This window comes from Melozone crissalis, unplaced genomic scaffold (genome assembly GCF_028551555.1).
Source record: "Melozone crissalis strain CALT ecotype California unplaced genomic scaffold, PUWL_Pcris_2 ptg000018l_1, whole genome shotgun sequence".
Lineage (NCBI taxonomy): Eukaryota > Metazoa > Chordata > Aves > Passeriformes > Passerellidae > Melozone > Melozone crissalis.
The window spans coordinates 3,646,869-3,658,326 of NW_026535796.1; the positions used below are offsets into that span (position 1 = coordinate 3,646,869).

The 11,458-nt window shown below is 60.0% G+C and overlaps 1 protein-coding gene across 3 annotated transcripts; it reads right to left on the bottom strand.

The window, feature by feature from the left end:
• Nucleotides 1–1,887: 1,887 nt before the first annotated feature.
• SYT12 (synaptotagmin 12) lies at nucleotides 1,888–10,954 on the bottom strand. Of its 3 annotated transcripts, none has more exons than XM_054275134.1 (8): nucleotides 10,744–10,954; nucleotides 8,225–8,288; nucleotides 6,789–6,982; nucleotides 5,812–6,204; nucleotides 3,392–3,607; nucleotides 3,199–3,319; nucleotides 2,903–3,036; nucleotides 1,888–2,184 (listed from the first exon to the last, which is right to left on the bottom strand). In XM_054275134.1, the coding sequence occupies exons 2-8, from the start codon at nucleotides 8,259–8,261 to the stop codon at nucleotides 2,011–2,013; spliced, it is 1,269 nt and encodes a 422-aa protein (XP_054131109.1). In that variant the 5' UTR covers nucleotides 8,262–8,288; nucleotides 10,744–10,954; the 3' UTR covers nucleotides 1,888–2,010. The 3 variants fall into 3 exon arrangements, with proteins under 3 accessions (XP_054131109.1, XP_054131108.1, XP_054131107.1); XM_054275133.1 differs by having other exon boundaries at nucleotides 8,225–8,435; XM_054275132.1 differs by having other exon boundaries at nucleotides 8,225–8,455.
• Nucleotides 10,955–11,458: the final 504 nt, after the last annotated feature.

Consider the following 11,458-nt stretch of genomic DNA (forward strand, 5'->3'; position numbering starts at 1 on the left):
CCACTGGGAAAGCCCATAGCGACAGCAGAGTACAGCAGGTGAGCCTTGCAAATGGGAGGGAGACTTGGGTCCATCCTGGACCTTTTCCTAATCCTTCACACAGAGTCCATCCATCCCACCCCCAAAATAGCTCCAGCAGCATTTTTTGTCCCCTGGATGAAGGAGAAGGTGCAGAGGTGCCTCCAAATAGGAATGGCTGGAGAGGAGCACAATAAAAATGCCTAACCCACACATTCCCCATCCTTTTGGGGCTAAACATCACAGATTCCAGCATTTCTGGAAGTCACTCACCTCATCCCAGGTAAAGCTCAGCAGTTGGCAGAAGATGCCAGACAGCCAAGGATTTCTGTGTCCATTTCTCCCCAAATACTTGGCAGGGATAGCTAATAAGCAATTTTCCCCCCAAACCTCGTGGGCTGTGAGTACTGGCTGTGAACATCTTCCCACAAAAACTTCCTTCAGAAAACCTCATCCTTCAAACCCCTCCATGCTTGGCTGGTGCCTTGGTGCTGTGCATCATGCATGGAGGGGTGGCACTGGCTCCCCTGGCAGCAGGTGGGACAGGGAGAGGTGGGGAAGCGTGGGAGAAGGGAGTCTGGGCACCAGTGGGTGGAGACAGGCAGGGGGAAGAGCCGGAGCAGAGGGGGATGGTGGAACAGGGACATCACAGCCCTGTCCCAGAGGGAAGGTCAGGCAGCACAGATGGGAAGGGGATAACTCACCTTGGAGTTACTTTTTAGTCAGGGAAAAACAGATAAATGGCTCATTCACAGCTTTTTCCCTGCTGAAATCATCCAAGCAGCCACATTCCAGCCCGTGCTCATCCCATGGTGCCAGTTCCATGGCACAGGGTCCCAGACACCCCCAGATTTCCCAGCCTGGCTTCCCACCAGCATCCTGCAGGCAGGGAAAAGCCAAGGCTGCAGGCTCCAGGGATGTGGCCCCAGTTCATCCTCTGCTCTCCAGCCTGTGCCATGAGAGGCTCCATCACCTTCCACAAACCAGAGTGGGAATTAGCTCCCCAAAAATCCCAAACCTGGCTTGGGACAGAGCCCAGCAGCAGACAGGATCCACACAGGCTTCCTTCTGAAACAGGAGTTGGGCTTAAAAACTATAAAATTAGGGACCTTTCCCACCTGCCTTGGGTCACAAGGCCAAGATGTTCTTCTCTATGCCCAAATCTTGGATAAAATGAATTATAGAGTAAGTCACAGCCCAAGTCCAGGATTAGGGGCTGGAATAAACAATCCCCAGTTGTGAGAGTTGTGTTAAGGAGCAGGAATTTGGAATGCTGTCCTGAGCACTCTGAGGGTGAGTTTGGGTTGGAAATGTGGCTGGGGTGGGAAAATCTGCCCCTGATCCTACTGGACCTTTAGGGGACGATTCCCAGCGTGGATCTGACCTCAAACCCAAGAAGTTGAAAATCAAGTGGTTGGAAACCAATCCCTGCCTGTGCAGCCAGTGGAGATGGGCAGGGATTTGCTGTGTGGGGGAACAGACGGGAGGAAAAGCCATACGTAACAAGTGATTTTCTGCTGTTATTGCTCCCTTTTTCCATTCTCACTGGAAACATTCCAACCCTGGCACGGCGCGCCAAAGTCACTACAAAAGATCCCCTCAGGATCACCACCCACGCCAGGCTGGCTTTTGTCACCCCTCTCACCATTCCCACCCGGAAACCACCGTCCAAAGGAATCCCACCCAAGAACCACCTTCCAAAGGAATCCCCCTCTCCCTTGCTCAGAGTCCCCATTTGAGGATTCCATGGATTTTGAGGCCGTTGAGAGCACACGGACCGCTTGGGAGCCGCAGTCTGGGGAGGTTCCTGCTGGTTTTGGTCCATTTGGCTCCGGCCTGGCAGCTCTGGCCCGGCACATGGGGAGTGACCCGGAATGTGCCCACGGAGCCGCTCTATCCATGCTCCAGGTGCTTTGGGCCCCTCAGCAGCTCGGCCCTGTGGGTGCCACCGAGTCCCTGCTGCGGGCCCGCTGTCCCCAGGATCTGGGGCTCCTAATTCCTGCGCAGCGGGTGCCACATGGAGACGGGCTTGCGGAGCGTGGCCAGCATCTGGTTCCAGTGCGTGGTGCCCATGCCGCTGGCCGCCGGCCCGATCAGCACGTGGCCCGTGTTGTCACCGCGCCCGTCCTCGCCGCTCTCAGCCACCGTCACGCGCAGGGACAGCTCCTGCCGGGCACGGGGATGTCACCACACACACACACACCCGGCCAGACACGTGTCCCTGTGCCCTCTGCATGGGGACATGCACCCACCAGGCCAGCACATCCGTGTGTCACCACCCAGCCTGCCATAGCCCATGTACACACAGCCTCCACCCTGTTCAAGCCCACCCCTGTTCTTGAGGCCCCCCAAAATCCCTAAATACCCACCCTCATATCCCCCCCACACTTACACATCCCTCTCTTTTTACCCCACATCCCCTAAACCCTTCTTTGTTGTTCAAACCCACCCCTGTTCTTGAAGGACCCCAAATCCCCACCCTCATATCCCCCCTACACTTACACATCCCTCTCTTTTTACCCCACATCCCCTAACCCATCTTCACCCTGTCCACATACCAAACCATCCCTGTGCACCCTGCTATATCCCAACCCACACATCCATATCCTCCCCAAGAGTCCCACCCCATACTCATCCCCCCTCCAGCAGCCATTTGCACACATCCACACCTCTCCAAGCAGCCCCCACTCATCCCTATACCCCATAACAGCCCCCACACATCCCTATACCCCACAACAGCGCCCACACATCCATATACCCCACAAAAGCCCCCCCACACACCTACAACCCCCAAAATCAGCCCCCAGAACCCCACACCTCCAAGAGCTCCCCTGAGGAGCCCTGGGATGTGCCCCCTCCCCAGCCCCCTCATGCTGGGCCAGACCTGGAGCACGATGGCGGGCACGGAGAAGATCATGGCCTCGTTGAACACGGGGTTGGTGTCTCCCCTCTTCACCGCTGTCTTCTTCTTGCTGATCTTCCTCCCGTCCTGCAGCAGGTACACCTTGACGAAGGGATCTGCTCGGAGGGCAGGAGAGGGATCAGTGTTCCCAGTCATGTGGGGAAAGCAGGAGGACCTTTCTGGTGGCCCTTCCCGGCAGGTCTGTCCTCACGGGGAGCCACTCCCAATGAAGCAAACGGGATAAATCAGGACAAACCCCACCTTGGAGCCCCCCTCACCTGCAGTCACCTTCCCATTGCTCCACACCAGGTTCTTGGCTTTGACCACCACCACAGTGAGCCGCTCGGCCGTGGGCAGGTAGCTCAGGGAGAGCAGGATCTCCCCCACCGTGTCCACCGCCTGAGGGACACCACAGTCAGGACACAGCCACGTCCCAAACCCCCGCTGGGAGCGGGGACACCGCTGGCTCACCTTGTTGGTGTCCTGCAGGTAGAGCCAGGCGTTGAAGGGGCGCGTGGCCAGCTCCAGGTCGGAGAGCTTGAGCTCGGCCGCGCCGGTGCTGACGCTGCGCTCGTCCTCATCCACGCCGAAGACGGAGAAGCGCAGGCTGTTCTCCTCCAGAGCCGCCGGGTCCAGCGGCACCGAGAAGCGCTCGTCGAACGCCACCGAGTAGGAGCTCCTCTGGATCTGCCGTGGGAAGGGGGAATAGCCCTGGCACGCCTGGGGCTGGGGGCTGCAGCCCTGCTCGGCCCCATCCCGTGGGCATGGATCCCCAGGGCACGCCCCATCCGACCGGGAGGGTTTATTCCCGACCTGACTGCAGCAACTGCTCAGCCACTGAGGTGAAAACAGGGCTGTGACCTGCCCCAGTGACTGTTAATTAGTTTAATTAGAGAATCAGCGTTGGCCCAGTGCTCTCAGATAGATCCCAAGCCCCTGGGAGTGCGGATGCACATCCAGCTTGGCCGTTATCAGGGTGACAGGATTTATAGCTACAAGGTGTAACCCTCGGCCATTCCCCAAGCAGAGCCAGCTCCTGAATGTGCCCAGTGGGAATGGAGCTGTGTCCCTGTATCAGGTCATTCCCTGGGAGCACAGGCAACAGCAGCTCCCATGGCTCATCCTGCAGGTGCTGATCCCAAAGAACTGGCCGAGGGGAAATGCTCTGAAGTCATGGATTTAGGGATTTTTTTTTTTCCCTACTCCAGCCCTGTTTCAGTACTCAAGATGTCCCATGGGATGGAAAGCTGCAGCCTTGGATAGCATTGGAGCAAAGTGGAACCACCAGCTCCCCAAAGCCACCCAAATCTGGGTGGAGTAGGGACGTCTCTGTGGGGCTGTGTCACCCCTAAAGCCCACCAGGAAATTCTCCAAGGACTCTCCAGTCACCTCCTCCAAGGACTCTCTCCTGCCTCAGTCTGTTCCTAACCCTGCTCCATCCCTGGGATAAAGGACACAAAGGCAGCACCTGCCATTCCTGCCTTCTTCGTCCATGCTCTCCCAATGGATACCACCAACCTCCAGAGTTCCTCTGTGTGAAGAGCAGATTTTAAAGCCCTGCAGATTTTACAGACTGTCTGTCTGCAGCCCACACTGTATTTTGGGAGCTCTGGATCAAGTACAACCAAACAGGAGCTGCTATTTTAAAACCCTCCAGAAGCACTGGGGGAAAAAAAATGGCTGGGCCTTTATCCATGGCCTTGGGGCAGCTGAGGAGGTAAATTGTGCTGGTGAATTATAAATAATGACACTAAATAATAAATATCTCCAGAGCATAAATAAAGAGCCAGAGATTTGGATGGGAAAATGGTCTAAAAGGGCACTGTGGAAATGTTTTGGAGGCAGCAGCCGGTTTGTGGAGATGGAATGGCACCTCCACCCCAGTGGAGATGTGCCTCAATGGGGACCAAATTCCCACTCCTTGCTGGAATATCCTGATTAAATCAAACTGACTCTGCAACAGAGGAACTGCTGGAAGAAAACTGAGGCTCCTGCTTTCCAAAAGCAGCTTTTGAGGCACTTAAAAAGGGAGGTTTTGCCCCAGATCCAACCCTGGTTGTGGCTGTCAGCGCTGCCACATGGATTTTCCACTGCCCTGTCCTTTGTGGGGAGGGAAAAGCACTGGGGCTGCCGTGGGAAGGAGAGGGACTGTGGGGCTCAGGGGACTGTGGGGCTCAGGGGACTGCGGGGCCATGGCAAGGCACCAGCAGCACCTGCCCAAACTGCCACTGCCCCCCAAATCCCACCCCAGGCCCCTCCTCCACGTGTCACAGTGTCCCTTCCCCAGCAGGGACAGCCAAGCAGGAAAACCTGCCCCCAGCCACGCTTGGAGATGACAAAGTCAGCCCAAATCCCAGCCAAGGGGGAGATATTCCTGCCTCTGCAAACCCACCCGGGACATCCCTCAAAATCCTGTGCCAGTCCAGAGCTCTCTGCTCCCAAATCCCATCACTGCTGTGGGGAGCTGAGACCCACCCCAAAATCCATTGTCAACCACATCCAGCCTGGAATTCCATACACCCAAACCCTATGATTGCGTTGGGGAATGGATATCCCCCAAATTCTGCGCCAGACCATTTCTGATCCTGGCATGCTTGACACTCCCTGCTCCCAAACCACACAATTTCCTTGGGGAACTGACATCCCCCAAATCCTGTGCCAACCATTCCTGATCCTGGCATGCTCCCTGCTCCCAAACCCCATTCCCCACTTCCTTGGTGAGCTGATATCCCCTAAATCCTGTGCCAACCATTCCTGATCCTGCCATGCCTGCAGCTCCCTGCTCCCAAACCCCACCACTTCCTTGGGGAATGAGGCCCAGGGACGCTGCCACCCAAACCCCGGGGTGATCCAGGCATTCCCGGGGCTGTGGCGGGGAAGGAGGGGCTCACCCGGGAGATGCCGACGATCTGCTCGGCCGGCAGGAGGCTGATCCGCATGAAGCACGACTCGAAGCGCGCGTCCTCCTTCTCCAGCAGGTCCTTGCCCTGCAGCAGCGTGACGTGCAGGGCGGCCGCCCTCGCGTCGTACTCCATGCACACCTCCACCTGCCCCACGGTGAAATCCTGCCCGAAGTTGTTCCCGATGGACGAGATGGAGTTGAGCGAGTCGGCCGAGATGGATTTCCGCAGGGGCCCGTAGTGGGCCAGGCCCAGGTCTCTGCCCATCAGCTCCAGGCTGCCCAGCTCCTGGATGCTCTCCAAGGTGTCCTCTGCCCTCAGGCTGCTCTTGCGGGACGAAGAGCTCCGGCCTGGAGCCCGCTGCGAGCCCGGGGCCAGCCCTCGCTGCCAGGGAAAGGAGAGCAGGCGCTGCCATCCATCCCCATCCATCCCATCCCATCCCAATCCCATCCCTCCGTGCCGAGCAGGACAGCTGGGCTTCTCCTATCCCATCCCATCCCATCCCATCCCATGCCTCTGTGCCGAGCAGGACAGCTGGGCTTCTCCTATCCCATCCCAATCCCAACTCCACCCCTCCATACCCAGCAGGACAGCTGGGCTTCTCCTATCCTATCCCATCCCATCCCAATCCCATCCCATCCCAACCCCAAATCCATTCCTCCGTGCCGAGCAGGACAGCTGGGCTTCTCCCATCCCATCCCATCCCAATCCCATCCCTCCCTGCCGAGCAGGACAGCTGGGCTTCCCCGGCGCCTCCTTGGACGCATCCTGGCCCCTGCCTGGCCTCAAGCTGCCGCGGCAGCGAGCCCGGATCTTCCCGCAGCTCCCGGCTCCAGCCATCCCCCAAAAGCTCCAGCAGCACCAGGCTGCTGCCTGTGGCCGTTCCACCCCGCCAGGGGATCCAGGAGATGCTCCCACCCCTCCGGCATCCCGCAAAGGGAGGGAGACAGAGGCAGCTTCCCCCTCACCTTGTTCCGGATGTCCGGGCACGCCGCTCCGTACTTCTGCTCCAGGTACCGGTAGTCATAGTTGGGGAACGGGGACGGGGCCGGGTAGCTCCCGGAGCGCCACAGCTTCCACAGGTTGATGGCTGCGATTCCCAGCAGCGCCAAGGCGCCGGCGGCGTAGAGCCCGATCTCCCAGCGCGGGGGGCTGGAGGCCACTGCGGGGACAGGGGGACAGAGGGACAAGGGGACAGGGGCTGGTCACAACCCCGGCGAGGAGCCTCAGCCTCGGCTCCGAGCTCCGGGCCCAGGAGCGGATGAACCGCAGCTCCCAGCCGGGTCGGGCAGAGGCTCTGCCAGCCAGAAACGCCAGCCCTGGCTCGGCTTTGCCGGGAGATGAAGTTCTCCTGTGTCCCCGCTCCCAGCGAGTGGCCGTGTCACTCCCCAGGTGCCGGGGGTCCCTTTGCTCTGTCCCACCGGCAGATGTGCCCAGCGCACATCCGCATCGCCCTCGGCCCGGGAAAAGCCGGGAGAAGGGAAAAACCAAAGGGAAAAGCAGCGCGAAACAGGCAGAGAGCCCCGCGGGGAGGGAGCGGCGGGCTGGGCTGCGAGCGGTTCCTGCTGCATTGCAGCAGCCTCCATCGCCGCCGCGCCGAACCGGCACCGAGCGCCCCGTGCGACACCGGAGGGACAGGGGACAACGGGAGAGACAGGGGACAACGGGAGAGAGAGCGGGAAACGGGAGAGAGAGCGGGAAACGGGAGGAGGATTCCTCATCCCGGAGTCCCCCGGCAGCCCCGCGCCGCAGCGCTCCCGCTGCCTCCTCCGGAGCCGGAAAAAGCCCGAAGCCAGGCTGAACTCCCACATCGCATCCGAGCGCAGGGACAACCTGCTGCTCCCCCCGGCCCTCCTCCAGCAGGAACGGCAGAAGGAGCCGAGCATTCCCAGCCAAAGCGAATTGGATCCCCGGAAAAGCCCACGGGGAGCTCCGAGGTTAAACATTGGGATGGGACCCGGCTCCTGCTTCATCCAAAGCCCTGAAGGGCTCTGCTCCATCCCTGCATCCCGGCCAAGGATGCTGTGGGAAGCAGTTGGAGGCTTCCCGTGCCAGAGCTCCCGGGCTCCTGCTATGGTGGAGGGGCAAAATTTGGAATGAAAATTAAAATAGCAGAATAATCTTTTACTGGCTCCTACCTCTGAGGAACTCCTAGAGCAAATCCCAGCTGAACGGGAGCTTGCTTCCCCCTCATCCCTGCCTGTTTCTGAGGGCTAAGAACTCAGGCTGGAAAACTTGGAGGTTTTAAGGGTTTTACCCTTGCTTTAGGAAGCAAAACCCGGCGGGCACATGGAGCAGAGGGTTCTCCCCATGGAAAGCAGCGAGGACCAGCCCCAAAACGACCTCGGTGTGAGGGCCAGCAGCTCTGCCCCGACCCCTTCCCGGCTCCCCGGGGAGGACTCACCGCTGAAGCGGGATCTGCTCACGTGCCCGGTGTCCATGGCAAACGCTCCCTGCGAGGGGACAGCCTGGAATGCGTGAGACACGGCACACAGCGTCAGGATGAACGGGAGAACTCAAAGATCCAATGCCTGGTGGTTTTCCAGCAGGGACGCTCCATCACTTCTCCCCCTCCATCACTCCCGGCCCTGGCTCCTCTCAGGCACCGGCAGCAGCTGCAGGAGGGACGGGAGCCCTCGGGAAGGGGCAGAGCCGCTCGATTTGCCACGGGAGCCTCTAAACAGGCGACATTCACAAGCTCTCTGTGTGCGGCATCCCTCCTCCAGGAGCCCTCCAAGCCCTTTGCTGCTTTTCCAGCTGAAACCTTCCTCTGCCTCCTGCAGTCTCCCAGCCTCTCCCGAGGTTTGCCCTGGGCCCAGTCGAGGGGGGCAGCCCCATTCCCCCATTTTGGGGTCACTGAGGGGTTTAGGGGATGCTGTTCCCCAGGAATCAGCTCCTGCAGGGGGAAAGCTCTGTTGCCTTCCCCCCAAAAAGGGTTTTTCACAGTCAGGTCAAAAGGAATTTGCTCTCCCAGGCAGATCCCAGCACAGGCACCAGGGATGCTGAGGGGGGTTTACCCAAGCCAGCTGCTCCTGCTATGAAAAGGGGGGTTTGGGATCCCCAAGAGCACCCAACAAGCAAACCCAGGGATTTGCTGGAACTGACCAGCACCCCCTGTTCCCTGGCATCCGTGCCAGGGAATCACAGACCATGGAGAGCTGTGAGATTCCCACAGAACCCCACAAGGACACAACCTCAGCACTGCACCTAAACCCCCCCACACCTCCCTCTGAGCCCCCAGCCCTTCTCCAGAATTCCCAAAGCCCACCCAGGGAGCTGGCCTGGCCTCAGGCACTGCATGGGGGTGATCAACTCCCCCCAAAACCACCCAGGCTCGGACTTTAACGGGCAAAAGTGGGAATTTCATGGCATGGATATCAGCTGTGCTGGCCTGGCCCCCTCTGCAGGGGCACAGGGCCCATCCCTGGGACAGCAGGAGGAAGGGGAGCCCTGACTGTGACCCAAAGTGACAGAAATGCTGGGATGGGGCTGGGAGGTGCCCAGCTCCTGCCCACCTCCTCCCTCTGGCACAAACCTCCCCGTGCAATGGATAAATCCCAGTCCTGCCCTGGCTGGGAACGTGCTGAGCTCATGTCATGGGCTGAGCTCAGCTCAGGGCCCACTTTGCTGTTTAGAGCTGAAAATTGACATTTTCACAGAGCAACGTGATGGAGATTTACCCTAAACTGCCTCGTTTTGTGCCCTGAAAAGCCCCTGTGCCCAAGCAAGGTGCTCTGATCCTCTCCCTGCTTCCCAATTATTTTAATATGAGAACAGCAAAGTTTACAGGACTGACTTTCCCTGCAGGAGGACAAACATCCCCTTTAAACCCCCTCCATCTCTGCCCAATTTCCTCTGGAAATGAGAAGGAATTCCTAATTTTTCTTTCCTTTCAGAGCTTCTCTCCCCCAAACCTCCCTCTCTAATGAGCTCTAAGCAGCAAGTTAAGCAGATTTCCAAGGCATCACCTGGAAAGAGACTGCAGTGCTCAGCACTGGGATGAAACCCAGAGGTATTTTCCTATTAGGAAAACAGCATCAATCTCTCCTGAGCGAGGAAACGGGGGTGGAGGTGCTCAGGGAAGGATTTGTGGCTTTTTTTTTTGTTAACTGAGCTCTTTCCCGGAGCGTTGCACTGAGCTGCTCCGACACCCCCCTGACCTGCTGCTCAAATCCCTGGGAAATCAAGCCTGAGGCATTGGGAAGGGAAGAGGCACTGCTCTCCTGCTGCTGGCAGCACAGGGATTGATGGGTTTTTCACCCCCAGACCTCAGGATCAGGCTGCAGAGCCCTGGTTTGGGGTGCAGAGCCCTGGTTTGGGGGGCAGAGTCCCGGATTTGGGGTGCAGAGCCCTCTCCATCCATCCCAACACCCCAGGGCCAGGGCAGCTTCATTTTCCCTGGGAGCTGCCGCAGAGCTCAGGTCCCTTTTCCTGCTTGGAGGGACAATAAACAGCCCAAGGGGGGATAATAAACAGCACCAAAGCACCTGTTCCCCCAGAAAAGGGGGTCCCCAGCCTTCAGGGGGCTGTCACCTCGCTGCTGCCAAGGCCACAGGCACAGACACCCCGAGTGCTGTTCCCAAAGCACCTGGGGAGCCTGGCTATGACCCCCGAGCACGCTGCAGTCCCCAAACATCCCAGCCCGGGTTCCAGCGCTGTCCCTGCCCATCCTCGCTGCCTGTCCTGCCCCGGGGCCGGTGCTGGGCCCGGGCTGAGCTCAGCCCGGTGCTGCCGGTCCCGCAGCGCTGCCCTGGCCAGCCCAGCCCGGCTCCAGCCGCAGGGCACACCAGCGGCACGGATGGAGTTTGCTCCCGGCACCCACAGAGACGCATCCCAAACTTGCCAAAACGGGATTTGGGCTCTGCTGTCACCCAGCCCCCCCAGGGGACACGTCCCCCCCAACCCGGGCCCCCCGCGCTTTACCTGGACAGGTACAAATCCTCAGGGACCTGCGGGGCATCCGCCGAGCTGGGTCCGCTCCCTCGGGCCGGGGGGGGCCCTGCGAGCCCCGGGGCCGGCGCTGGGCACCGGGCAGAGCCCCCCGCGCCGCCCGGGGGTCCCCAGCTCAGCCCCGGGATCCTCGGGTGGCCCCAGCCCCGGGATGCTCCGGGGGTCCCTGCGGGGGCAGAGCTAGCCCCGGGATCCGGGATGGATCCGGGATGGATCCGGGATGGATCGGGATGGATCCGGGATGGATCCGGGATGCCCCCCCGGAGCCGGGATGGTTCGGGATAGAGCCGGGATGGATCGGGCTGGATCCGGGATGGATCGGGATGCCCCCCGGAGCCGGGATGGATCCGGGATGGATCGGGATGCTCCCGGCGGTGCGGGACCCGGAGCGGCTCCGCTCCCTCGCCCAGCCCAGCCCGGGGCGGAGCCGCCGCTCACCCGTGCCATGAGCTGGGCGGGCTCTGCGCTCGCCGGACCCTCCCCGGGGCTGGGCCCGGCCCGGCCCGAACCCCCCGGCAGAGCCCGGGGACCCCCGAGGTCTCTCGCTCTGGTTTGCCTGCCAGGCTCACAGCCTTCCTGAGGAAGCTGCCATAAAAAAAACCTACAAAATTTACCCCAAATTCCTACAAACGCACCCCAAATCCCAGCCAGGAGTGAGGAGGGACAATGCCAGATCCCCCATCCCACA